General features: G+C 57.0%; 1 protein-coding gene across 15 annotated transcripts in view; it reads left to right on the top strand.

Annotated features, from left to right (window-relative positions):
* Positions 1 to 2,284: 2,284 nt before the first annotated feature.
* Positions 2,285 to 26,496, top strand: part of DNM1 (dynamin 1) — a 39,946-nt gene continuing 15,734 nt past the window's right edge. For 10 of the 15 annotated variants that reach the window (XR_014019691.1, XR_014019692.1, XR_014019693.1 and 7 more), the window contains exons 1-11: positions 2,285 to 2,520; positions 15,396 to 15,469; positions 15,682 to 15,831; positions 16,118 to 16,321; positions 16,581 to 16,679; positions 16,762 to 16,922; positions 17,936 to 18,078; positions 18,199 to 18,334; positions 18,524 to 18,591; positions 19,673 to 19,811; positions 25,744 to 25,830. Coding sequence is in view for 11 of the 15 variants with exons in the window: in XM_081274688.1 (XP_081130814.1) it covers positions 2,360 to 2,520; positions 15,396 to 15,469; positions 15,682 to 15,831; positions 16,118 to 16,321; positions 16,581 to 16,679; positions 16,762 to 16,922; positions 17,936 to 18,078; positions 18,199 to 18,334; positions 18,524 to 18,591; positions 19,673 to 19,811; positions 25,744 to 25,830 (1,422 nt within the window). In the remaining 4 variants the exon portion in view is untranslated. Of the gene's footprint in view, positions 2,521 to 15,395; positions 15,470 to 15,681; positions 15,832 to 16,117; positions 16,322 to 16,580; positions 16,680 to 16,761; positions 16,923 to 17,935; positions 18,079 to 18,198; positions 18,335 to 18,523; positions 18,592 to 19,672; positions 19,812 to 21,312; positions 21,452 to 25,743; positions 25,831 to 26,496 lie in introns of all 15 variants that reach the window. The other 5 variants (XM_081274690.1, XM_081274689.1, XM_081274686.1 and 2 more) reach the window with 1 other exon arrangement.

Genomic DNA, 26,496 nt, shown 5'->3' with positions numbered 1-26,496 from the left:
GTGGCAGATTTGGAAGATGTCTAAGACATTGCTTCTAAAAGGAAAGTTGCACACAGTATATATAAGAACTTTTCCAACTTTGATGTGCACAGAAATTTCCTGGAGTCCTTGGTTCTTTTTAAATACAGGTCACGATGCAACAGGTCTCTGCTGAGGCGTGAGACTGAATTTCCCCAGGAGGCCCAGTCTGCTGGCGTGATTATCAGTGACACAGAATCCTAAAGTATTTAGTATGATCCCATCTGTGAAAACAAAATAGAACAAAACAAATTCATATGGGGGGCGGGATCTAGAGGATAAACCCTAAGATATAGATACCCGTGATCTCTTGGTGCAAGGATAATCTGAGGCCTTCAAATATTTGTATAAAGCCTGATTTTTATAAAAAGACTAGCTATTATAATTAGGGAAAAAGATAAAACCAATAAAAGCCCAGTGGTGACAGTATCCCTCTAGGCAGACATCTGTGAATGTAGCCCAGTTGAATGTGCTGTTCGTCCCAGCTCCCATCACTGCCCTCTCTGGTCCTCAGAGCATAATAATAGGCCAGCTTAGAGCAGCCGCTCAGGATGCAGATGTGAGGCATATGGAATTGATGTTCCAGCTGGCTGGAAAGTTGTCCTCATCCAGGTTCTCACAGCTGGGGACTAATAAGAGCCTCCTAAGTACCTGGCCTAGGCCCTGCCCTACATGAGCATTCTGCTCTAGCACCATGTCCATTAGCCAGATTACACAACTAAGGCTCTGAGATGTGGAAGGACCTGGGTCAGACAGCTTGTCTAAGGCTGGGCTAGACTCCTAACCCACTCCCTGGGGCTCTGAGGGGTAGGGTCTACTGAGTCCCCCTGCCTGCCTGGAAAATTCGTCCCCTACATGGGGCAGTCTCTTACTTGCTTCAAGTCTGCTCTTGACCAACCCGTTCTGTGTCCACTCTCCACAGCAAAACAAACCCTGCCCTGCTTCCTGGCCTGCAGACCTGCTTCCTTGCTCGTCACCATATGGCAAGCTGTGTCTATTGGCTGACTCGTGTATCGTCCCTCTTTCTTGCATTAGCCTGTAAGCTACATTTTAGCAAGCAACATGTCATTTTGCTCGCAGCTATATCTCTGGGGCCTAGCACAGTGCCTGGTTCCATAATATGTACTCCGTGCATGAAAACTGGACAGTCTCCAACTCCTGGGTCACTGCTCTCCCTCACAGGGAAATGACCTGCTGAGCCTCCAAACATCAAAGTATGCTGCCTCCCTTTCTAGCCTCCCGGTGGAGAGTTCAAATTGTTTCTTAAGTGAAGAGGCAGATGGTTGGGCCTGGAGCCTCAGGGCCTCTCTGTGTGGAAGGACTTAGCAGGGAAGGGTTACGGTGGTCCTGGATTTGAATCCCATATTTTGCCACCATCCTGATGGAGTCAGGTACAGGGCATCTCTGTCTAAGACAAGAACTTCTAACTCTCCCAAGGGTCTTGTTAGCATCGGGGTCTTTGTCCCTGCTCTTCCTCTTGATCTGCCCGTGACAGACTCTCTTCTCCAAGGTCACTTCTTTGAAGAACCCTAATTCCTTCCAGTTTAAAACGACTTTTCCACACCCACAGATAACGCTGCATACTCCCCATTGATTTCCTCCATTGCTCTTGCTATGAAAGGTTTCTGCTTTTACTATTCCATTTGCCTGCTCATCGGTTCCTGTCTATCCTGCCAGCTTTGTGTAAGATCTGTGAGGCCAGAGACCTGGCTATCTTGTTAGTGCTGAATCTGCAGGCCCAGGATGGGGCCTGGTTTATAGTGGGTGCTCAGTAGGTATGGTTGAATTAATGCTCCATCCTTCTCCTTCTAGGAACAGAGAAAATGAGGCTCAGACAGGAAAGGATATGCAGGAGACTAGTGTCAGACCCTAGGGCAGAAGGCAGCAAGGTCAAGAGGAACTCTGTCAGGGGACTGTGACCTTGGAGCAATTTGATAGTCTCTCCAGGCCTCAGTTTCCCCAACTGTACGATGAAGTAAGACAGCTGAGACCACCATCCAATATCCCATTGCGAGGGGTGGTATACAGCCCACTTCCAGAAACGATATCCTCTGCAAAGCATCAGTACCCCTAGATACTGGTAAATCGCCCCAAAAGCCGCAGGAGAAAACTACAACACCCATAATACCCCGGGAGGCGCCTGCGCAGGCCGCCTGCCCGCAGGGCCGCGGACGCCCTCTCGTGGCGGTCCGACGTAGTGCTCCGCTCGGATCCCCGAGGGGCGGGGGGCCCACGGCGCACGCAGTCGGGGCGCGCGGCTGCAGCGGCGGAGCCGGAGCCGGGAGCGGGAGCCGGAGCGGGAGCGGCGGCCGGATCGCAGCCCGCGGGGCCCGCCGCAACCATGGGCAACCGGGGCATGGAGGATCTCATCCCGCTGGTCAACCGGCTGCAGGATGCCTTCTCCGCCATCGGCCAGAACGCGGACCTCGACCTGCCGCAGATCGCCGTGGTGGGCGGCCAGAGCGCCGGCAAGAGCTCGGTGCTTGAGAATTTCGTAGGCAGGTAGGAGCGGCGCGCCCCCGAGCGCGCCCCCCACCCCGGGGCCCCGGGCTCCGACAGCGCCGCGACCTCCCAGCCCCCGGGCTGCGCCGGCGGACGGCGCGCCCCCACCCGCTGCGGGAGGAGGCGGCCCTCCCCCACCGTGAGCCCCTGGGGGCGGCGGCGCCCCCGGCTAGTCTGCAAACGTCGGCCAGCCCGGGGCCACGGAATCACGCCCCCTCCTCCGCCCCGTCCTTTAGGGGAGACAGCGCTCTGCCAGGAGCAGAGAGGTGCCCCCAGACCCATCTCCGCGGGGGCCGCATTACTCAGCGCCTCCCTCGGCCCGGGAGTCCCTAGGACCGGGCAGCACCCCCGGGGCAGTGCCCCCTTTCCTAGGCTCCAAGGGGTCAGCCCCTGGACCGTGACAAGGGACCTCCCCCAGGTCCTGGAAGAGGACACAGCCCCGTGGGCATCGAGGACCAGGCAGTCTCCCGGCTGACACACACACCTCTGCGGCTCCCGCCGCCATCCGTGCGCAGCGCGGCGCAGTGGGGGCGCGGGCTGCGGGGCGAGGAAGGGGGGGGGGAGAAAACACTTCGGGTCGCTTCTCAGCTGCCGCCCCTGGCCTCGCCGCTGCCCCCGGGTCGGGGGCGCCTGCCAGTGTGGTTCTCCCCAAGGCCTGGCAGAGGGATTGTGATGGAGGGAGCAGGCAGCGGAGGGCAGAGATGACTAAGACAGGAGGCAGGAGGCGGGCAGGGGGAGCCATTTGCAGAACCTAATCCCCCTCCCGCCTCTGATCCCACAAGGCGCTGGGAGGGCCAGGTGACAGAGTGGGGAGCAAACGTAAAGACAAAGAGTCCTGGGATGGGGGGGGGCGCGGGCAGGTCGTGACACCCCAGGCTCCCCTCTGAGACGGAGAAGATAGAGGTGGCTTTCTGGTGCTGAGAAGGAGCAGAGAGGATTCCGCGGTGCTGGAAGCGGATGGGGGGCTGGGCAGGCTGAGGCAGGAAAGCTGACAGTGACCTTCCCCTCCATCATCAACATCCCTCCACTCTCCAGGAACCTGGCTTTCTTCCGATGACCTTCATGGCTAAGGAAGTGGTTGGCACAGGGAAAGGAGGCAGGGGCCCCTCCCCCCAAGGGGACAGCAGTTCTGTAGGGTGACATCCAGGTTCTGCTTTGAAACCTCAGGCTAGTCTCTTGCCCTCTCTGACCCTCAGTTGTCACATGTTTAATATAACAGTTGGAATAGACTGGATAGTTGTTCCTGCCCCTCAAATGTCCTGGGAAGACCGCTGCCAACCCCAGAGAGTCAAGAGAAGGACCTGAGTATCTGTGGGATGTTGGAAAGTCTCCCCCCAGGACATGCCCATCTGGTCAGCACAGAGGGAGGCCTTCTGTCTCTCCAGGACACCCCTTCAGATCACGTGACCCCAGAGCTGCAGAGAAACCTATTCGGCCCCTTCCCACAGCCCTGTCCAGCACTCAGGGTTAGGGCAGAGGGTACTTTGGAGACAACGGTTCCCAAGGGTGTCCAGCACTTGTTCCATATTCTACCTCTTGTTAAATATTTGCTGTGCCAGGCCAGCTGGTCTGGGCAGGGGTATAGAGTCAGGGACCTCAGCTCCTGTCCCTGCAGCCCCTCCCTCATGCCCCACACCTTGCTGAGTCCTCCACAGGCTCACAGCAGCCCCCCCCCCTGCCCAGAGGCAGGCACGTGATGCCCACCCTACAGATGGGGAAACTGAGACCCTGGAGGTTAATTAAATGCCTTGCCAAGATCACACATTCAGGAAGTGCAGCTCATGTCAGTCCAAGCCCGGGTTCCTGAGGGTGACCAACAGCAGCCTCTGAGGGCCAGTCCCTGCGCTGGGCGTGGGAACGTGCAGGTGTGTGGACTTCGTTTTCCTTATCTGAGGAATGGGAACACTGACAACGGCTGCCCTGCCTTCCTGAGCCAGTGGCTGTGGGACGCGAGTTCATGGGTGGCAAAGCCCTTTTGTAAACATGTGGGGGGAGGTGTTGACAGTCTAGACGTGTGCCGCTCCTGGCTCCCGCTTCTGGGAGTCCACTGGGCAGCAGGCCAGCCCTAGCCCCACCCTGGCCCCAGCCCCTAGCCCAGCCCCAGCCCCAGCAGATTCAGCCACTGTTGGCTCGTTCAGGGGCAGAGTGAGGTGTGAACTCTGCTCAGGAGGCCTGGCCCTCTTGCTGCCCTCCGCATCGCAACACCCTTGCCGGGATCCCTGAAGGAAGATGTGTAGGGTGCCTGACACCCACCGGCCCAGGGAGCTGGAAGAGCCCTCCTCTAAGTGTGGGGGGGGGGAGAGCACTGGGATCCCGGAAGCGAGGGAGGGGGCCAGTGCTGGGGCAGAAGCAGGGAAACCGAGGCTCAGTGGCCCTCAGACAGCCCTGCCCGCTCCCTCACAGGCTCCCGACCTCTCCACCCAGGGCTGGTCCCCAGTCTGGTGAGCACGGTAACAGTAGCTCTGCCTCCTGGGGCTTCCCAGGAGGCAACCCCCTGAGGAGAGGAAGTGGAAATCGAGTTGGAGGAAACCAGCTGAGGTAGGCTAGCCTGGGCTCCTGGGTACCCAGGAGGACCTGGCCGCCAGCTCTGCGATGGAGGTGGCCCGGCAGCTGCCCAGGACCCTGCTGGGACTTGTCTGGATCTACGCTGTGTCTTCACTCCCCTTTCACAGAAGGGCAAATGGAGGTTGGCTCCTCGGGTCATTTAGCAAGCATTCCTGGAGGCCACGGAGCCTTGAGGCCAGGGATTTTGCAGGGAGGAGACAAAGGCAGAGGAGTGTGGCCAGCGTTGGGAGGGCAGAGAAGGCCTCCAGGAGCAGGCGGCACCAGGGTGAGCAATGAACCGAGAGGAGCTGTGAGAGTAGCTGGGGGGAACTCTGGGCCAGGGAACAGAAAATGCAAAAGCCCTGGGGCAAGACAAAAGGCAAAGGCCCTGGGGCAGGACAAAAGGTGGTGTCGAGGAGAAATGAGATAAAAGAGGTAGGCAGGCAGGGGCTCGGTGAGGAATGTGTGTGTGTCTTCATTTTTCTTGGAAGCCTTTAAGTAATTCAATGACTTTAACTGATTCTGGCAAGTGTGTGACTTGGGGACAGGGTCAGAGAGAAAGCAAGAGTGGCTGCTGCATGGGCACGAGGCGGGGGGCCTCGGCCAGGGCCATACCTCTGTCGAGAATTGTGGGGTTCAGGATCTGTGGTGGGTGGACACAAAAGGTGGGAAAGAGGGATCAAAAATGACTTCAGGGCCTGTCATCCCGGCGATTCAGGAGGCTGAGGCAGGAGGATCACAAGTTTGAGGCCAACCTTAGCAACTTAGTGAGGACCTAAGCAACTTAGCAAGACTCTGTCTCAAAATTTTAAAAAAAGAAAAAAAGGGAAAGAAAGGAGGGCTGGGGCAGCCCAGTGGTTCAATCCCCGGTACCAAAAAGAAAACCAGGTCTTTGACGCATGCTCAGAAGCAGGAATGTCGCCGTTGATGGAGTCAGGGATAGGGGGGCAGGGCAGATTGGGGGCCAGGGAAGAGGGTGCTGGGTTAGACATACTGAGCCTGAGGTGCCCATTAGACTCCCGGGGAAGTGTCAGGAGCTGGGGGAAGGCAGGCTGGAAATGGAAATTTGGGAGTTGTCGTGTAAACCCGGAGAGTAGATGAGCTCATTCTGGGGTAAGTGCAGAGGAGGATCCGTGGCCCCCTGCATGCCCCAGCAACACCTGGCCCTAGGTCAAGGGGCCTGTCCAGGGCCCTTCTGCTCCCTGCGTCCTTCCTGGAGCGCTCCTCCAGGGCCAGAGGCGTGCCCGCCCCGCCCCACCCTCCAGCCCCCGGGAAGGCTGAGGCAGGGGGGATTTGCGGAGAGGAAGGTGCGGGGGCTGGAGCCAGGCCTGAGGGTGGCCCACCTGGAGCGTGTGCTCCACCCCTGCCCAGCTGCTGTCTCCTCATCTGTAAAATGGGGACAATGACACCTCCCTGGTGGGACTGCAGTGGAGCTGGAACTGGAGGGCCTGGCGTGGAGGACGCGCCAGTTCATCCCTGCTGGGGCCTGGGCAGGCAAGGCTTTGATGTCCTGCAGCCTGGGAGGGGGCCACAGTTGGGGCGGGGATGGGCTCCATCCAAGTGGGGTAGCGGACCCCTGGGAGCCTCTGCCTGGATGGAGCTGTGGTTTTAGGTGGCTGCCTACCTACACCCCATGTGGGTCCCCAGCTGCTTCCCCAGGGGCCTGGTGCTGGCCTTGGCCTCTGAGAGCCCTTCTTTGGTCAGGCCTGGCCCTCCTCTGGGAGACACCCACTCCCCACTGTAAAGCTCTGTGCTGTCCCTGAACACTCTGGGGCGCACACTGGTGTTCCCGTTTCTTAGACTGGGAGACTGAGACCAGAGAAGACGAGGGGTTAACTGGGATCTGAGGCAGGGGGTCGCTGTCTGACTGCAGATATTTCCTTGAAACCTGCCCTGAGCCAGGCCCCAGGGACGGGGCTGAGAACCAGGTGGACCTACCTGTGCTTCGGGAAGGTCCCAGCCGAGAGGACAGGCGACTGTGAAACCCACAAGGATCCCACGGGAGCCTGAGAGTGAAGAGAAGCCCTGGCCTGGGGTCAGAGAAGGCCCTCCGGAGGTGGCACTGAGGCTGGACAAGCAGAGGGAACCAGTCCAGGTGCCTGCTTGGCCCCAAGAGGGGAGAAGCCTGCGAGATTGAGGACCCTGGTGAAGGACCCTGAGTGAGAGGCAGAGGCCACAGGCCAGACTGAGAAGGTGGGGGAGGCAGGATTGTCGTCCCTGTCCCCAGAGAGCTGTGGCAGCTGCCCTGGGTGCCAGCCTCCGTGTGCCTCAGCGCACACACCTGCCCCATGCTCAGCGGTGCTGCCAGGGACTGCGTGTGGAATCCATTCCTGGGGGCTGGACTTAAGGAAAGGTGCCCTGCCAGGGACATTCTGCCCAAACCCCGCCCCTTCTGGTGGCCCAGAGGAGCTAGGAATGAAAGGTGACCCTGGCAGACAGCATCTGATCCCGGTGCCAGGAGACTGAATTTCCCAGGCTTTGGCCAGGGTCAGAGGGTGGGAAGGCAGAGGGTGGGGTGGGCAGGCAGGCGGGTGGGGCAGCGGCAGAGGAGCCAGTCACGGGTGCAGTCTTGTCAGACGTGGGCAAGAGCAGAAATGGAGGCCCACATGCCATATGGCCTAACAATCCAGCTATAAATCAAGCTGCGGCTGCTAAACACGAGGCGTTCTGTTCTCCCACCTTGACGCACACCTTCACAACCGCCTGGTAGGCTGGGTTTGAATTTAGGACTTGAGGTCCCTCTGAGTGGGGACAGATGGCCCTTCCCCCTGGGCTGCCCTGGTCCCTCCTCAGTCCACCTCACGCCACCAGGAGCCTCCAGAGCTCACCCGGCCCTCATTCTCCACTCCTCCATGGACCCAAGAAGGACCCTCCTTGGGCCTGTGCTGCCCCCTGAAACAAAATCCATTTGCAGGAGGCAGACCCAGGGGTGGGCTAGGGACTGCTTGAGAGGGGATCCCAGGGTTCCCAAGGTAGCCTGGGAGGGGTCTGCAGGCTCTAGCTGGCTCCCTTCCCTTGGCTCCTTGCCCCCCAGGGAGGGTGAAGCCGGACAAAGTCCAGAGGGCCCCCTGAGTGTGAGACCCAGGATCAGGGCCCGATTCCCCAGGTCTAAGGGAGACAGTGCCCACCGCAGTCTCCTTGGAATCAACATTCCAATTGCAGAGCAGCAGAAATGAACACCCCAGGTTTTTAGATGGCCAAATGGCACACAGAGGGCAGGGAACCTGCCCGAAGTCACACAGCGATTAGATCAAGAGGAAGGACAGGAAGCGGCACAGGTCTCCACACACATGTGCCACCCCATCTCCCCTCTCCTCTGCTCCCCCCAGCGTCTCTGCGCTCTTACCCATTCCCTGGACTGAGATCTGGGTAAGAACTGAGAGTGGAGCCCGGTGCAGTGGCGCACGCCTGTAATCTCAGCGGCTTGGGAGGCTGAGGCAGGAGAATCATGAGTTCAAAGCCAGCCTCGGAACTTAGCGAGACCCTGTCTCTAAATAAAATATTTAAAATTAGGCTGGGGATGTGGCTCAGTGGTTAAGTGCCCCTGGGTTCCATCTCTGGTACCAGGGAGATTGAACAAGGGCTGGAGTTGGGGCTCAGAGGTAGAGCACTCACTTGGCACGCGTGAGGCACTGGATTTGATCCTCAGCACCACATAAAGTAAAATAAAGACATTGTGTCCGCCTACAACTAAAAAATAAATATTAAAAAAAAACCTGAAAGTGGTCTGGAGAGCAGCTCTAGCAACTCGGAATTATCCTATGCAACGGGGGAAAGGAATATCAGGTTGAAAGATACTCAGGACGGTCTTCCCAGGGCCCTGGCCAGAGGCCCCGGGATCCACCTCCCCTCACCCTCCCCATCCAGTCCAGCCTCCTGCCCTGTCTACCTACCCCTGACCTCTACTGCCTTCACCCCTCTCAGCCACTGGGGCAGCGCCTCTCTCCTCCCAATCCATTCCCTGCACAATAGTGGGGGACTCTCCAAGCCCCCCATCTAACCTCTTCTGCCTGAAGTCTACTTTGGAGACCCTGCCCCCATAACCAGGCCCCAGCTCCTGAGTTGGGCCCCTGAGGCCTGGCCCCCAGCCCTGTTTCCCCCAGCTCTGCCTCCTGGGCCGCCTGAGCTTACAGGTCATGGGAAGAGGGAGCTGAGCCCTTTCCCATGGTCCTGGGTGCCCACTGCGCCCCGTTGCCCCAGCCCCGTCTCCCTGCTTCACTGGCTCCTTCCCCCTGAGTCTCTCGTCAGCCGTCACCTACTCCAGGGTGCCATCCCCATCACCCGCCCCACCGACCTGACCCTCCTCGTGTTGGGTACGGCTCTATTTCCTCTTAGGATGTCCTGACAGACAACAGCAATGACTGTGGCTACTTTTCACCTCGAATCCGTTCATTACCATGTTACTCTTTTATCACCGCCGGCTCAGATACCTTTGGTCTCAGCACAGGGAAAAAGGAGGCCACTGGCCAGGAGGAGGAGAAGGATCTCTGTAGCTGAGTCACGCTCACCTGCTTCCCAGCTGGAGGGAGTACAGAGAAGGTACCCAGTGCCTGCCAGTATCCAGGTATGGTTGCCCAGTGGGCACCCTCTGTGGGGCCTTCCGCAGCCAGGACCTCAGGGCATCCCCTCTACAGTCCAGGGAGGGAGCTGCTACATTGGCTCCCATTTCACGGATGGGAAAACGGAGGCCTGGAGCAGGGGCGCACTTCCGTGGTAGAGCTGGTGCTCCTGGTGAATCCAGATGTAGCTCCAGATTGAATGGCTCCAGCGTGTTGTTTGGTGAGTCAAGAAGCTTCTGAAACGTGGATAGGGACCCAGCTCAGGGGCACAGGGCTTTATCTCTCTGAGTGTCAGTTTCTTCCCCAGGGAGATGGGGAAACTGATGGCATCCACCTCCCACAGCTGTGGGAGGATCAATCCAGAGGACGCAGATCCCTTAAGCAGCTTTATTGTGGTGTAATAAAAAATTTATATACCATAAAATTCACTCATGTTAAGTGTATAATTCAAGGATTTTTAGTATATCTATGGAGTCGTGAAACCATCTCCGCAGTCTAATTTTAGAATATTTCCTTCACCCCCAAAAGAAATCTCAGGATGGTGTGGATTTTGAAGCTGCTGGCAAAGGTTTGGCCGGCAGCCAGCAATCCATCAGCAATTATTATTATTGATAATAAAATGTTTACAAAGGTTATCCCCCGGTGTTGGGATGATGATTGGTCATTTCTAAAGTATTTATGTATCTTCTGGACTTTTTCAAATGGAGAGCATATGATTTTTTAAAATTGGGGGCAAAAGAGAAATATGTTTCCTTTTTGGAAATACAGCCATCAACACTCAGAAGGAAGGAAGAGGGAAGGAAGGAAGGAAGGAAGGTAGGAAGGGAGGGAGGGAGGGAGGGAGGAAGGGAGGGAGGGAAAGGAAAGGAAAGTTAGTAGATCCTCCTTAGTGGGGAAGACGAGGACAGGGTACTGGTCCAGAACCCTGGTGCCCACCCCACCCTATCACCAGCTTAACCACAACTTTGGGGCCAGACACGTCAGCCTTTGCTCCTGGGTTTCCATGCCTGCCCAGTGAGGCTGAGGGGGCACTGAGAGCTCACCTTCCAGTCTTCCTGGCACTGGGCAGGGTGATCTGGGTGCTGCCACAGAGTGTCCAGGTGCTGGGACATGGTGGGAAACAGCGCCAGCCCAGTCCCTGTTCTTGGGACCAGCAGGACTGTCAAGGAACTGTCTTGAAATATCTAAACCTTGGGGCTGGGGCTGGGGCTGGAGCTCAGTGGCAGAGCACTTGCCTAGCCTGTATGAGGCACTGGGGTGGACCCTCGGCACTGCGTGTATATATAAGCAAATAAAAGAAAGGTCCATTGACAACTAAAAAATATATGTTTTTTTAAAAAGTAGAAACATTTGAAAAAAAAATGTAAACCTCATCTTGGAATTCATGCGCTGTGATGTGGGTGGCTGTGGGCTCCCGGGGGCCTCTGGGATGGTGGGAACAGAGAGGGGCTTGTCGCCCAGGGCAGACTCACCCCTTCCTGCTGTATTTCTTGGCCAGCCCACTGCCGCGCCCAGCTCCCTGCCTCAGAGGGCACCTTGGAGCCTGCCCAGCCCCTGCCTTCCATTTTCAGGGCAAGATCTGGCCTTAGACACTCCAGCTCCCGGGCCAGCCAGCTGCTGGAGAGCCGCCTTCTAGCTCCTGCCGCTCAGCACCCAGCACAGCCCCGCCGCTCTCCGCGGCTCAGAAGCGTCGTCTTTATTTATCATCGCGGTGACAGCCAGTTCTTCAGGCATTACTGATATAAGCCTTGGAGCAGCCTGATTTCCTGATGTGGAAACTGAGGCTCAGAGAGGTGTGGTTGTTTGCCCTCGGCCACACAAGTCCATGCGGGTCTGACCTCAAAGCCCAAGAACTAGTGGGTCCCCCCACTGTCACTTTTATGCAACAGGGTTGGGAACCGGGATCCCTGGGCTCTGGCCCCAAATCTCAGCTCCTAGAGTGGAAATGGGGTCCCTTCAGCCTTTTGGTGCAGTTTCTCCAGACCCCCTTCCGGGGGCGACAATACCAAATCAGACAGGGAGTGGGTGGCGTTTGGAGGTCCTGAGGTGTGCATTTTGTCCTCTCTGCTCCAGGTTTGAAGGTGCCTCTGCAGATGGTGAGGCAAGGCCTCCCTGGGAAGCCACCATCTGCTCAAAATGAGTGGGAGAGCTGGCAGGCCACCATCCACCCTCCCCCGCGCGGAGCAGCACGCAGCCACCGCGGCTGCTGGGCCCCCACACACTTTGTCTGGGCACCTGCATGTCCTCCTTCCGCCTGGGCAGGAGCTGGGCAGGAGCTGGCAGGAGCTGGGCAGGAGGTGCAGGGGTGCCACTGACTGGAGGCTGGATCAGGCTGACTTCCCCCAGGGATCTGTTAGCCTTAACAGGCACCGAGTGGGTCAGTGTAGGCAGGGGAAGGAATGGCCGAGCCAGGCTCCTTCTCTCCCGTGTTGCCTGAGCCATCCCTTGTGTCAGGCTCTGCCCTCGGCGCTGTCAAGTCGTTGGGACTGGGAAGCTGGCCTCCAGGTTCTCGTCCCATCCTGGCCTTCTCTCCATCGCCGTGTGCCTTCCCAGTTCCCTGCCCTCTCTGGACTTTGGTCCCACCTTCTGGACAGTTATGGAGGAATGGGACATTGTCCACAAGCTTTGCTCTTCAAATTCCCATCCTTCCCTCTAACATTTCATGATCAGGGTCCCGAGATTCAATTCGGTGGCCAGAAGAAGTGAGGTGGAGGGTTCTGTGGGATTTGGGGATTGTTGATGGAATTTGGGGATCATCCCAGGGGGGGAGTGAGATCAGGGGACCCTCAGCAGCCCGCTCCAGTTGTGGGGCGGGCCTGGGCTCAGCTCTGGTGTGAACCAGCTCCGTGAATCCTCCACTGCTGCCGGCAGGGAAGTGCATGAGGCAGGGTTAATATGACGCCAGAGGACGTTGAGGCCTGGAGAGTGAAAAGACGTGACCAAGGCCACCAGGCCGGGGAAAGGCAGATGTGGGGTTCCAGTCCAGGGCATCTGCCTGACGGGCTTTGAACCACTCAGCCAGTGAGCCTTAAACCTGACAGGGAGCAAGACAGCCATGTGGGGATGGGGTTTGAATCCGGATTCTGCCTCCCTGCATGTCTGAAGGTTGTGCGTTTGCACAAGCTGCCTCAAGAATTTGATGTGCCTCACTCTGTGCACCTGGGCCCTGAGAGCAATGGACACCTCCCTCCCTGACACCCCCATGCCCACCCTGCGGAGGAGATACTCTTCCCCCAGACAAGGCCCTGCCCGCTAATCTCTGCTGTCCATAAGCTGCTTGTCCTTTGAAGAAGCCCCAGGGAGGCAGTGATGTGGGGCAGGCTGGTCCAGGCTGTGGACTACCCATCACCCTGCCTACGTGGGCCCTGGGCTCTGCATACCCCCTCCCTATTTGGCACCTCAGAGACCTCCACGCTCAGGGGTGGGCCCTTCTGCTCAAGGGGGATGCCTCTTGGGGAAGAACTCTAGGCAAGGTCCATGTCTCTGCATGGGGGACTCTCCGTGGGGAGTCCCATCCTTTCCAGCCCCTCCTGCAGTTTCCATGGCAACAGCAGTTGCCATGGTATTGCTGGGCAAGAAGCTGATGGGGAAGAAGGTGGACCCCAGGCCCCCACGCCCACTGAAGCCTCTATGAGAACAGCTGTCCTATCTTCATGGTTCTGGGGGTCCCCCAAAACCGAGGGGTTGTCTCCCAAGGAGTCACTGAGTAACACCTAGGAGAGATAAAGGAGGAGGTCCCCCCAGGAGGCCCCGCCCTATGTGCCAGCCACTCTGCAGTGCAGGCCACACAGACTTGCATGTTCTGTTTACTTGCCTGTCTCCTCCGCCACATTTCGAGCGCCTGGGGTGGGGAGCTGTCTGACTCATCATCTCCCGTCCCCAGGGCCCAGCACAGGGCCTGGCACAGACCAGATTGAATTGAATTACATAAAAAGTCGAGTCTGGCTCCTCGGGTTTAGGGGGTGACACAGTTGGATGGGGAAGTTTCCAGGCTCTGGGAGCCAGCCTGCACTTTGTTTGAATCTCAGCTCTGGGGCTGGGGAGGCAGCTTAGTGGTGGAGCACTTGCCTGGCACGTGCAAGGACCTGGGTTTGAATCTCATCACCCCAAGGAAACAAAACCAACAAAAGCAACTTCTATGATAATCCCAGCTCTGGGGGCTGGGGTTATAGCTCAGCTTGCCTAGCATGCATTAGGCCTTGGGTTCAATCCCCAGCAGCAGCACCACCAATAAATAAATAGATGCAAGAAGAATAATCCTAGCTCTGCTGTGTGACCTTGAGTGAGTCACTTCCCCTCTCTGAGCTTCAATTGCTTCATCTGTAAAATTATAATTTCCATATCAGAGCATGTTTGAGGAGTTGGGATTCACTCAGAATTTATTGAGCACCTTTGGAATACTGGGATTCTGAGCCCTGGGATCTGTGGCAGAGAGAAAGTGCTGGCCCTGCCCTTCCGCAGCTCATAGTCTGGCAACAATGAAATTTGCTTGGCACCTGAAAATGCAGAAGCTACCTGCCATCTCCTTTCCATTGGCTCCTCCTCACCAGCTCTGCTCTCCCCAGAGGTGGCTCAGGCGAGGGCTCCAACAGGAGGCCTTGATCCTGGGAGCCCTGGGCCTCTCTGTTGCCCCAGGCCTTGAATCTGAGTCAGGCCCTGGGCAGGTGGTGGGAGACCTGGCTTCTACCTCTGGCTCTGTCAGTCCTGTGTGTTCCCCTCCCAGTCTCCATGTGTTGCTCCATGAGGAGGCAGCTGGCCACAGTCCCTCAGGCTCTGGCCTGCTTCCCCCTTTCCTGGGTCCTGGGGATCCCATGACAGCCTGATTCCTGGAGAGGCCTCTGCCCTCGTGTCTGCCTGGGGTGGGGTAGGGCGAGGTGGGTGGGGTGAGGGAACAAGAAGAGCTGACAGGACAGAGTACTTGCACCCTCAAGACTCAGCCAAAAGGACAGCTGGGGTTGACATCAGCATGAGCGATGTCTGAAATACAGACTGGACTGTTGGGTCTGGAGACAAATGACTTGTGACCCCTCAGTCCAGATCCATAGGCACTGGATCCACGGGGGGCTGAGAACAGAGAGCTTTCACTGCATGGTAGAACAGATCCAAGTCCAAGGTCTGCTCTGCTAGATACTGGTTGTGTAATCTGAACATCGCTGAGCCTCAGTTTCCTCATCCATAAAATGGGGGTAGTAGCAGCAACTACCTCCTGAGGCTACTGTATGGAGTCTAGAGATATCGCCCACAAAGCAGCTGGCACACAATGGGCACTTTTGAAGCCCAAATTCTTTTCCTTGCCTCCTCCCCGCTGCATCTGCCTGTCCTCAACCCCAGCCAGATGGGACCTGAGAAAAGGGAAGTGAGATGTTGCCCTTCCCCACAGAGAAAGGAAGGGGATGAAGTGCAGGGCCGTTTCTCGGGATCCACTCTGTGGCCACTGGACACTGAGGGTGTAGGCCAGCCATACCTCAGTTTCCCCCAGGCTGAGTGGCTGAGGCTGGGTTGGGGCAGGAACTTCCTGTTGGTCCTGAACCAACACAGGGCATATCTAAGAGGCATCTGGGGAATTGCTGGTGTAGTCTCCTGGCAGCTTAGGTGCATAAATTATGTGGGGACTTGGAAGAGGGTGTTTTCCACTTTTCTGGGTGGCATCACCCCTTCAGGGCCTGAAGCCCTTGTTCTAAGGTGCGGTGGGGTCAGCACTTTAAGGGGATTTTGGATCTCCCAGCTGCAGAACTGGTACTCCTGATCTTGACCTTCCTCTGATCCTTGCAGGGACTTCTTGCCCCGAGGATCTGGCATTGTCACGCGACGTCCCCTGGTCCTGCAGCTGGTCAATGCTAACACAGGTACATGCTCTCCATCAGCCCCAAGGTGAGGGGCTACCTTTCTATTGAACTTGAAAGTTACCAAGGAAGGGCTTCGTTCCCTCCTCGGGTTCCATTCCTTACCTGAACAAGGGAGATAAAAGTGTTTGGAGTCTGTTTCCGGTGGGAGATGGGGTACAGGTGGGTTCCGGATTGTGATGCTCGCCCCCTTCCTCTACCCGCTTCTGGAGCAGAATACGCGGAGTTCCTGCACTGCAAGGGGAAGAAGTTCACTGACTTCGAGGAGGTGCGCCTGGAAATCGAAGCCGAGACGGACCGGGTCACCGGTACCAACAAGGGCATCTCTCCGGTGCCGATAAACCTGCGGGTCTACTCGCCGCACGGTGAGACCTGGCCCCGCCCTCCTGCTTCTTTGCCTAGCCACGCCCCCAGGCCACTTTCTGGGCTCCGCCCCTTTCTGGCGCAGACTCCGCCCCCGCAGCCGCCCCCTCCACGCCCTGCTAGCCCGAGCTCCGCCCCGCCGTGGCTCCGCCCATCCTTAGCCCCTATCCTGGTCCTCCTTAGACCCCGCTCCCACGCGGATCCCGTGGGTCCGACCCTGTTCTGTAACTCTGCGCGCCCACGGTCATGCCCCTTGCTTTGAGCCATCCCTCTTGTCGCCCCGTCCAGTACTGAACCTGACGCTGGTGGACCTGCCCGGAATGACCAAGGTGCCGGTGGGAGACCAGCCTCCGGACATCGAGTTCCAGATCCGAGACATGCTTATGCAGTTCGTCACCAAGGAGAACTGCCTCATCTTGGCGGTGTCCCCTGCCAACTCCGACCTGGCCAACTCTGATGCCCTCAAGGTGGCCAAGGAGGTGGACCCCCAGGGTAGGTTCCCACTTGGCAGTCCGTGTGCCAGGCCCGGGGGTGGTTGCTTCTTAGTTTAGGGGGAGCCCCTGCAGGGTCTAGGTGGAATAGCGGTGGGAGCAGATTCATGCTTTTAAACGTCACTGTGTAAAATATAGGAGGGGTCCCAGGAGTGGGTGAGGGGATGGGCAGGGAGACGGGGAGCAGGGTGGGTGGGCTTGGGGATTTCCTCCTGAGGGCGGGTCTACATGAGGACTGCCCTCCTGCTGCCCACCCCCAGGTCAGCGCACCATTGGGGTCATCACCAAGCTGGACCTGATGGATGAGGGCACAGATGCCAGGGATGTGCTGGAGAACAAGCTGCTCCCCCTGCGCAGAGGTAGGCGACCACTCCCCTACCCACTGCCTGCTCCTCTGGACACTCCTGAGAAGGCTGCTTCCCTGACCTTGACTGCCCACAGGCTACATTGGGGTGGTGAACAGGAGCCAGAAGGACATAGATGGCAAGAAGGACATCACGGCTGCCTTGGCCGCTGAGCGCAAGTTCTTCCTCTCCCACCCATCCTATCGCCACCTGGCTGACCGCATGGGGACACCCTACCTGCAGAAGGTCCTCAACCAGGTAGGGGCACAGGCTAGGACAGGGCCTGGGGATACCAGCATGACCAAAGAGTAATTTAAATGTATCTTGAGGGAGACTGAGAGGTTCGCACCCATCATGCAGACGAACAAACACCCAGAAAAGCAAAGGAGGCTGCCCACATCCCATGGCCACAGAGCTTTGCAGCTGACCCTGTGTGGGACCTGCCTGGGGAACCCCAGAACTCCTGGGACACAGAAAAGGCCAAGACCTCGTGTGGAGGGGGGCAGCAACAAGGGCTTGGTTTGGGGGCCATGATTGGTGTGTACGCAGCTGAAGACCTGGTTCCTTTCGAGATGGGGAGAGATGGACCCTAGACTGGGGTCAGCACCCCCCGGGGTTTCCCTGGGTGCTTCTCCATCTGGAATGGGCCTCTAGAACTCAGGGCTGTGGGTTTTGACAGGAGAGGGGCAGTGGGGAGTGCCACAGACCTGGGTTCCAGCCTGCGCTGAGACACTCTCCAGCTCTCTGCGCCTGTATTCCTATATCTATGAAATGGGGAAATGTCGCCAGAGTCTGTTTCATGGGGTCGTTGTGAAGATACAGGGAGATACAGTGTGGGGGGACCTAGTGAGAGTGGGCGCCTCAACTTGAGAATTACCTGAAGGGCTGAACCCTAGAGGGAATGAGGGGGCAGCCCTCAGCCTCCCCTGCATTAGAGGCATTTGGTTTGCCTTTATGATATCTGAAAACGTTAAACTGGTCAAAAATCAAGTAATGTCAAATACAAATCCGGGATTCTGGTTTTGTTTGAAAATGGAGTTATGTGCTCATTAATTCAAATAACACACCTCTGTGAACTCATGCCAAGGGGAAGCCTGCCTGCAAGAAGATTTTGTTCTGGAGCAGGGCAGCCCTCGGTGGCCCCATGTCCATCCCTCCAGTGTTCACCTCACCACATACGCAGGGCCCCCTGGTAGCCCGCTCTCTGCCTGGCTCCCTGGGAAGCTGGGTTGGTTCTGTGGCCTTAACCTTTTCCTCACCTTCACACCCAGCAACTGACGAACCACATCCGGGACACACTGCCTGGGCTGCGGAACAAGCTGCAGAGCCAGCTGCTGTCCATCGAGAAGGAGGTGGAGGAGTACAAGAACTTCCGCCCTGATGACCCTTCACGGAAGACCAAGGCCCTGCTCCAGTGAGCCTCTCCCGGCCCTGACGTCCCACTGCTGAGCTGTCCCCGCCCCAGCCTCTCAGCACCCTCTTCAGCATGGGACTCCCCAGGGCTCTCTCCACGGGGCCATACCTCTCTCCACAGGATGGTCCAGCAGTTTGCAGTGGACTTTGAGAAGCGTATTGAGGGCTCTGGAGACCAGATCGACACCTATGAGCTGTCTGGGGGAGCCCGCATCAACCGGATCTTCCATGAACGCTTCCCCTTTGAGCTAGTCAAGGTAGGACAGGAAGCCCCAGGGATGGAGGACTCAGGAAGTCTCCACTCCCACCCAGGACATTCTGATGTGGTCCTTTGCTTAACTCTCCAAAGGCCCTGGTGCTCGGCCCTGGGAGTGGGTGGGCCCTGCCTGGGCCTCCCACGCAACAGGGACAGGCCCTGACCATCTTTCTCTCTGTTGTCCTCATAGATGGAGTTTGATGAGAAAGAACTTCGAAGGGAGATCAGCTATGCCATCAAGAATATCCATGGCATTAGGCACGTACTGGGACCAGGGAGGGGGGCTGAACCCCAGAGGGCAGGGGGGGTTAGCTCTGATGCAGAGAGCAGGGAATTGGCCCCCCTCAGGAAGGACCTGAGAGTCCTGCTCCCTAGTCCCCTCAATCCCAACTTTCTAGCTCCCAGCTCAACAGGCTCCAGCCAGGGGAGGCAGATGGGGGGGGCTGGACCACTGCACTCCTTGCAACCCGATGGCCTCCTCTACTGTCCCTGGAGCAGGGCCTGGGAGCAGGGCACAGAGCCCAGAGTACAGATGGCCTGAGAAGTACCCTCTAGGCCTGGGCCCCTGCCCTTCCCCAGGGTGAGGCATCTCCGCCCAGTCCTAGCCAGGTTACTGAGCGAAGGTGCCCACACCACTGGGCAGGGCCTGGGGCACAGCATCAACCCACCACACCCTCCCCGTCCCCATCAGCCCAGTGTTGACCGTTCGCCCACCTCCCGAGGCCATCCAGCCTGTGGAGCAGGAAGGCTTGGGAGGTAGACTCTCCTTGACAGCTCAGACCCCTGCAGAGACCCAGATCCGCACTGTGCTCATTCAGCCACTCCAGGCAGCAGAACAATGTAAAGTACTTCCTAGTGCCAGGCACAGACAGACTGACATGTCCCTGGGTTTGTGCAGACTCATCTCGGTTTTCTCAGAATGACCCAAGACTGTAGACAGAAATGGAACTAGAAAAGAAAATCCGAGGTTGGACTTGGAGTTTACCTGCTGATGAGCACCATGGCCAAGATGCTCACTCCTGGGCGGCTCTTCGGGAGAACCCAGTTTGGCCATTGCCAAGCCATTTCTGGCCACAGAGCTTTTTGTAGGACCACTTAAGAGGCAGCAGGACATGTAAATGCACACAAGCAGCCCTTGTCTTGCCCCCAAAGACCTTGTAGGGAAAGCCCCTCATTAGAATCCCTTCACCCATCTGACAGGTGGGGACACTGAAGCCCAGAGAGAGTAATGGGACCCCCGCCCCCACCCAGCTCAGAGGTTTGGGAGGGGCCCTGGCCTGTCATTCCTGGCAGGTGCTGGCCTGTGACACTGTGCCCTTCTCCCGCTCCGGGCGTTCAGAACGGGGCTGTTTACCCCAGACATGGCCTTTGAGACCATTGTGAAAAAGCAGGTGAAGAAGATCCGAGAACCGTGTCTCAAGTGTGTGGACATGGTTATCTCGGAGCTAATCAGCACCGTTAGACAGTGCACCAAGAAGGTAACCCGGGCCAGCCTGCCTCTGTCCCTACCCTGCACTGCTGCCAGGCACTCCCTCCCCAGTCCCCACTGCCTCCTCGGTAGCATGTACAGGCCTCAGCGGGGTGGGGGAGGCAGGCAGCCACGGGCCAGCAGAGGGAACCCCGAGCTCCAGCCCTGGGGACCGAGGGATTGGAAGCTGGGGAGACTGGTATGGTGGCTGGTCGTTTACCCTGAGAGCCCACCACGAGGTCCCCCCAGCTCAGAGAGGATAGGGCTTGAGGGTACCTGAGCCCCCTTCCCGCCCACAGAGGTGGAGTCACCTTGGTATGCTCTAGGGAGGGGTCTTGGGGAAAACTGAGGATGTAGATGAGGCCCAGGCCTTCTCCGGCACTGGAAGCCAGAGGGGTGCAGGGGCCCAGGACCAGCGGGTATCATGATCCCCTGTTGTCCCTCATCTTCCCACCCGCACCCCACCCTCGCTCAGGTCCCCCACTCAGGCCCTCCCCTCCCCTCCATTCACATCCAGCCTTCCAGGGACGAGCCATCTCCCCCTGCCATGTCATCCAGCCTCACAGAACCACAGGAGAAGGGCCGGGCAGGGACGGTGACCCCCATTTCACAGCAGGAACACTGAGGCTCAGGGGACCAAGTGACTCACCCAAGGTCATGTCAGCTAAGAGGTGGCAGCAGTGTTGCTAGGCCAGGGCTTTGGGCTCCAAGTCCAGGGCTCACTGATCCCACCCGAGCCTCCCTCCCTGCCTCCCCCACTGCCGCCCTGGCCCGCTATTGCCACCTCACTTCCTGTCTTTCTTCTTCTCTCTCTTTCTGTCTTTTGGAACTGATTTCCCCAGGCCCCTTTGGAGGAGAGGCAGGGGACTCCCCTTGGGGAGAGTGGCAGGAGTAGAGCAGGGAACTGGACAGCAGAGGTCAGGCTGCTACACTGCCTTCTGGGAGGCCTCATCTGCATCACAATTTATGCAAGTGGAGGCCCTTAGATTTGTGCAGTGCACAGCCTGGGCAGCAGCCCTGGTAGAGGTGGAGAAATCAGGATGAAGCCAGTGCAGGTGGCACTGGGAATCCTAGCACTGAGCAGGATGGGTGGGTGGGGTCCTAACCTGTCTTGGCCTGGGTCAGCTCCTTAGAAGGACCCAAGGCTGTAGACAGAAATGGAACTGGAAAAGAAGGAGCAGGTAACTTAGAGCAGCTGAGGAGAGTGAGGGGGCAGTCAGTCTGGGGGTGAGGCTCTGAACTAGTAGGGATCTTGTATGGGCTAGGGGCTTGGCCCCTGAGACCTCTGGCCATCCCCACAGAGCCCTGGGGGATCTTGGCAGCGCCCGGGAGGCCTGATCCCGGGTGGGGAGGGAGGGCTGGGTCCCACGCTCACGTTGTCTTCTGTTCTCTTTCTCTGTGTCGGTGTCTCTCTCTCTTCCCCCATGCCTGTGCCATCCTGCCCCACCCCTGGAGCCCGGCTGCTTGGCTCTCACCCCCTCCTCTCCCTGACCCCTCCTCCCCGGGTGCAGGACGGGCCTCTTCACTCCTGACCTCGCTTTTGAAGCCACAGTGAAAAAGCAGGTGCAGAAGCTCAAAGAGCCCAGTATCAAGTGTGTGGATATGGTAGTCAGTGAGCTCACGACCACCATCAGAAAGTGTAGTGAAAAGGTATGGCGGCCGCCTGGGAGGGGCTGGGCCTGGCCGTCCCTTCTTTGTGGCTACGGCCTCCCATGGGCGGAAGCATCTGCCAAACAGACTGGCAGCCTCTTGGCTCCCCGCAGAGACCCAGACACCCATGCAGGCCAGGAGATCCCTGGCTGGTGTCTCTTGCCAGCCGATAACCCTGGGTCTCCCTGGGCTTATGGTCCCCCCAGGCTCCTGTCCCTGCCAGAGGACTTTGCTGCAGCTCAAGTGTCCTCAGTGACCCCTTTCTACCCACTAGGATGAGAAGGATGATACGAGATGGAGGCTGTTTACTGAGCAGCTACTGTGTGAGCGCACAGGGCTAAGGGCTTGCCCTTAGTGTGTGACTTAATCCTCTCGACAACCCTAAGAAGTGGGTAGTGTCATCCCCATTTTACCAATGACCCAACAGTTTCAGAAAGGAAAAGCAGAAGGGGATTCCGATTTAGGAAGGGATCTGGGATCAGAGCCTCCTGGGGTGGGGAGCCATCCCCGTCCCTCAAAACCAATTTGCCTAAAAGCAGATGGTAATCCGTGCGTGTTTGGCAGGGCCGGCCTCCTCTGAGCTGTCTGTGATCCTTCAGATGCCTTTTTCCTATCTGTCTACTCTTGAGCATTTTGAAGATTTTTAGCCAGGTCATCCAAAGCGCATCTTCCAGGGGTTTACAAGAGAGTTCGCTGCCTGCGGGAGCTTGCCCAGGACTCCAGGGCTGCCGCACCCCACAAGTAGCCTGAACCAGTCTCGGGGCTAAAGCCCAGTCTCTCCTGGGCCTGAGAAATCTCCCGTGCTGCAGGGTGGGTGCACGGCTGCCATAACTTTGAGTTTTCAGTAATGATCTCCCGGCTCCTCTGTCCTCGGGCACCGGGTTGTGGAATGTTGCATGTCATTGCCGCTGCTGCCTCATGGATGATCTGTGTCCTCAGTATCCTACTGAGGGACCGTTAGGGTGCTTTAACTCCTTCCTGTTTTCTTTTTCTTCTTTTGACCTGGTTAATAGATGATGAGCAGTTATCAATTTGATAACTTTTGCAATATTACCTTCCCCAAAACTTTACTATCTCTCCAAATCTTTTTTCTACATTTTGGTTTATTGTATTTGGTGACACACTGGGAATATATGAGCATTCTGCTTTTTCTCTTAATAACATACATTTCCAGGGCGACTAGTACATAGTCCATAGAAAGATTGAGAATAGAAACACAAGCTTCTATTGAATAAGTTTCTTGTGGTTTTCCTGTTATGGAACATTTAGGTAGTCTCCAGTTTTTTGATATTATACATAAATAACCTGTCAGTGAACATCTTTGTACATGAAGATGTATTATATTCTTTGTTGAGGGCTGTCCTTCATCTAGATTCCTAGAAGGCTGATTTCTAGAGATAAAAATTTTAAAATTTTGCTGACTTGCATTCCAAAAGGAAAGCAGTAATTATTGTAAATGGTAAAATTTTGGAAACGACCCAGATGCCCATCGAGAGGATCAATGCTATGTACACTATTACACAGACAGTGGAATGCTACAGCTATTATTAAAAGGGCAAGACATATTTGTTTGTAGTCACATGTCCCTCCAGAATGTCCTGTGAGGGAAAACATGATTGTTTCCAAGAAGAATGTATATAGTATTTTGGGAAAATTAATGTACATTGAGTGATAAAATCCCCAAGTTGCATTCACCAAATTGCCAAACATTATTTTGTGAGCAGGCAAAGGAACATAGTAATCTTTCTATTTCTATTTCACAAATTTTAGTTGTGTTCAAATCTTTCATATGTTTGATTTTTGCGAGTGGAAAAACTGGCCAACAAAAACTTTAGAATGGAAAACTGGTCTAAACGGAGGAAGATAATTCTTTTGCCTTTTGATTTGTTTAATGGATAGTAATTATTTTTTCTTTGGCAAGACTCACCCTCTTTGTCTTTTCTTTTTTTCTTCCTAAGTTTTTGAGCTGAGCAAATCACTCCTGCTTAAAGGTTTGATAAATGTTTGATTCTAATTACTGCCAGCCCTGCTAGAATCAGACTTCTCATCTCTGGGTGAAATTCAGACTTTGATGCAGGAGGTAGCGGGTGCTACTCCATCTTCTCAGCAACCCCAAGAGGCAAGGCACCTTTACTATCCGTGTGACCCACAGAAAAGCCACTCAGGGTGGTCCCGTGGCTTTTCTGAGCAGACCTGGCAGGCAGGGACTGGCTTTGAACCCAGGGCCTTGTGCTCTAGGAGCTGCAGCCCTGACCGCTAAGCCAGTGGGCTCCAGGCTGCCGGCCCTGCTCAGCCAAGAGCTGAGAGAGAAAAGTTCCATTTCAAAAACTGGCTGGAAGTCTGGAAATGCTCAGAGGCAGCCAGGATGGAAAAAGATGCTCAAGGAACAGAACCCTCCAAGGGGCTGAGGCTGCCCTGCCACATGTGACACGTGGAAAACTTGAGAAATGCAACATCCAGGCAGTCGGTGGGAGGACTGGTCATGCTCTTTGGCAATACTCCCTCCTCCCTCCTTTTCCTGCCCCCCTCCCACCCTGCTCTGGGAGGGGGAGCCTTGGGGGCCACCTCAGAGGCCCAGTAGTGATGACTCAGTCCACAATCTACGCAGACTAGGAGACTTTGAGGAGTGGAGGTCCCTCCCTGAGCCTCGAGGGGCAGCAGGGTCCACTGGGTCCCGCCAGCAGTATGTCTAGCCCCTGCTCACAGGCTGCCCCTCCCCAGGTCCCTTGCGCTGGGCCATCCCAGCCACACCCTTGGCACAGCCACAGAACCGTGGGACCTAGGCATCTCACGGTGGCCTCTCCTGGGCTGGCCTGCAGGGTACTGCTACTCTCCGCATCCTCCTGCCTCTCCTGACTGGCCTCCTCCCAGCTCCTTGGCCTCCGTCTTGCCCTCAGAATCACCTGTGACCCAGGCCTATCAAACCCCAGCTCTGTTCCCACACAGGGGGGTCCGTGGAGGGGTTGGACCCAAGCATGGGAAGAGGGACAGGGAGCTGTCTTAGCTTGGCCCAGCTGGGTCTCACGTAGGGATGGCAGACAGCAGGACTGGAGGTCCCCCTGGGTGGGCCCCACCATCCGAAGTTCATTGAGCCTCCCTCCCTGAGGAAAAGCCGTTCACAAGCCAGAGGGTCAAGGACTCTGGGCCCACTCAGCCCGACAAGAAGGACAAAGACATCATCCTTCATTCATTCCCCCATCCCTTCTACATGCCCTCTTTGAGCTCTGGAGGCATGCCTGGCCCCTCCACCCCTGCCTTTGGGACAAGGACTGCCCATTTGGACGAGGGAGATTGGGTGCCACAGGGAGGCCCCTAACTCAGCTCTCAGCGGTCTGGTAGGGGCAGACTTTTTGGAAGAGGTGACATCCAACAGCCACTTGCAGTGCAGTCAATCCCCTTGGCCTTGTCCAGGTGGCTGAGCTCAGTGTGGCTGAGATGACGGGACTCACAAGCAGAGGGGAAGAGTTTGGAGAAGCGGGGGAAATGGGTGCTGCTGAGCTCCTGCTCCAAGGAGTGGGTAGAGTCAGCCTGGCCTGCCAGCCGGGAGCTAGGCAGAGGAGGCTGGGGACGATGGTGTCAGGCAGGTGCATGCAAAAGGAGGATTTTACCAAGAGGGCCCAGGGCCCAGTCAGGCCCCCGCGGGGTACTGCTCATGCTGCTGGCACCCCCACCTCCGCATGTCCCCGTGCCCTCGCATGCCTGTGGCTCCTGCATGTCCTTTGGTGTGACCGCTGGTTTTCCCCTGCAAACCTGCCCCTTCCTCAGCTCTGACAAGGAGCATTGCCTGTGCCCAGCCTGACTCAGGAGGCCAACTGGCACCGTGGGCCCTGACCCCCCCAATTCTTCCTGGATAGGACTCGAGGCTCTTCCCCACCTGATTACCCAGCTGTCCCTCCAGGCCTTCGGAAGGCAAAGGGCAGCCACCCAAGGGCCAGTGCACACCTTGGGAGCTAATGGTCCTCAAAGGTCTCCATCCCTCTGGTCATTCTCCAAGATGGCAGCTGTCCAGGGAGCAAGCTGGTTCCTGTGGTGCTCCTCACCACCGGAACTGCCCTTCCCACCAGAGGTTGCCCCAGTAGGCCTCAGAGAGGGCCCGCAGCCAGGAAGAACTTTGAACCACGCGCTGGGGTTAGGGGTGGCCGTGGCTTGGTGCCATCAGCTTCCTGGGATCCCGGGCCCTCTTCCCACCTCGCCTCTGTCCCCTTGTCCCTGGGCCCCTGGACTCTGGTGGGCCTCGGGGCCCCTCCCATGGCCCCCGTGCACGTGGCTCTCTTGCCTCCCGCCCTTCCCAGCTCCAGCAGTACCCTCGGCTGCGGGAGGAGATGGAGCGCATCGTGACCACCCACATCCGGGAGCGTGAGGGCCGCACCAAGGAGCAGGTGAGCGCGGCCCCTCGCCCCCCTGCCCCTCTCTCTCCTGCTGTGGTAGAGTGCGCAGAACTGCATTCACACTGAGGTGGAGTGTCACCACCAGCCATCCCTAGAACTATTGTCATCTCAAAACGGAAGCTCTGTCCCCCATGAAACACTGACTCCCCACCCCACCCCCGTCCCTGGCAGCCACCTTTCTCCTCTCTGGGAGTTTGCCTACACTAGGCCCCTCATGAGTGGAATCATATGGTATTTACCCTGTTGTGTTGGCATATTTCACTTAATATATCTCCAAGGTTCATCCGTCTTGTGTCTTGTAGCACGTTCCAGAATCTTTGTCCTTTTTTGTGTGTGTGTGTGTGTGTGTGTGTGTGGTGCTGGGATTGAACCCAGGGCCTTGTGCATGTGAGGCAAGCACTCTACCAACTGAGCTATGTTCCCAGCCCTTGTTTCCTACTCTAATTCTGCTATGAAAATGGATGTACAAATATCTTTTCAAGTCTCTGCCTTCACTTCTTTTGGGTCTATACCCAAAAATTGCTGGATCATGTGGTAATTCTACGTTTAGTTTCTTGAGCACCCGCCATCTTGTTTTCCACAGTGGCTGAGCCATTTTACCTTCCCATCGTGTGTCCTTCTCTTTCTTAGTCTGGCTGTCTTGGCTTTCTGGCCTCT

This window comes from Spermophilus citellus (assembly GCF_964194105.1).
Source record: "Spermophilus citellus genome assembly, chromosome: 2".
In the NCBI taxonomy this organism is placed as follows: Eukaryota; Metazoa; Chordata; class Mammalia; order Rodentia; family Sciuridae; genus Spermophilus; species Spermophilus citellus.
The sequence above is the reverse complement of the archived record's forward strand: the minus strand, read 5'-3'. Positions and strand labels throughout refer to the sequence as shown.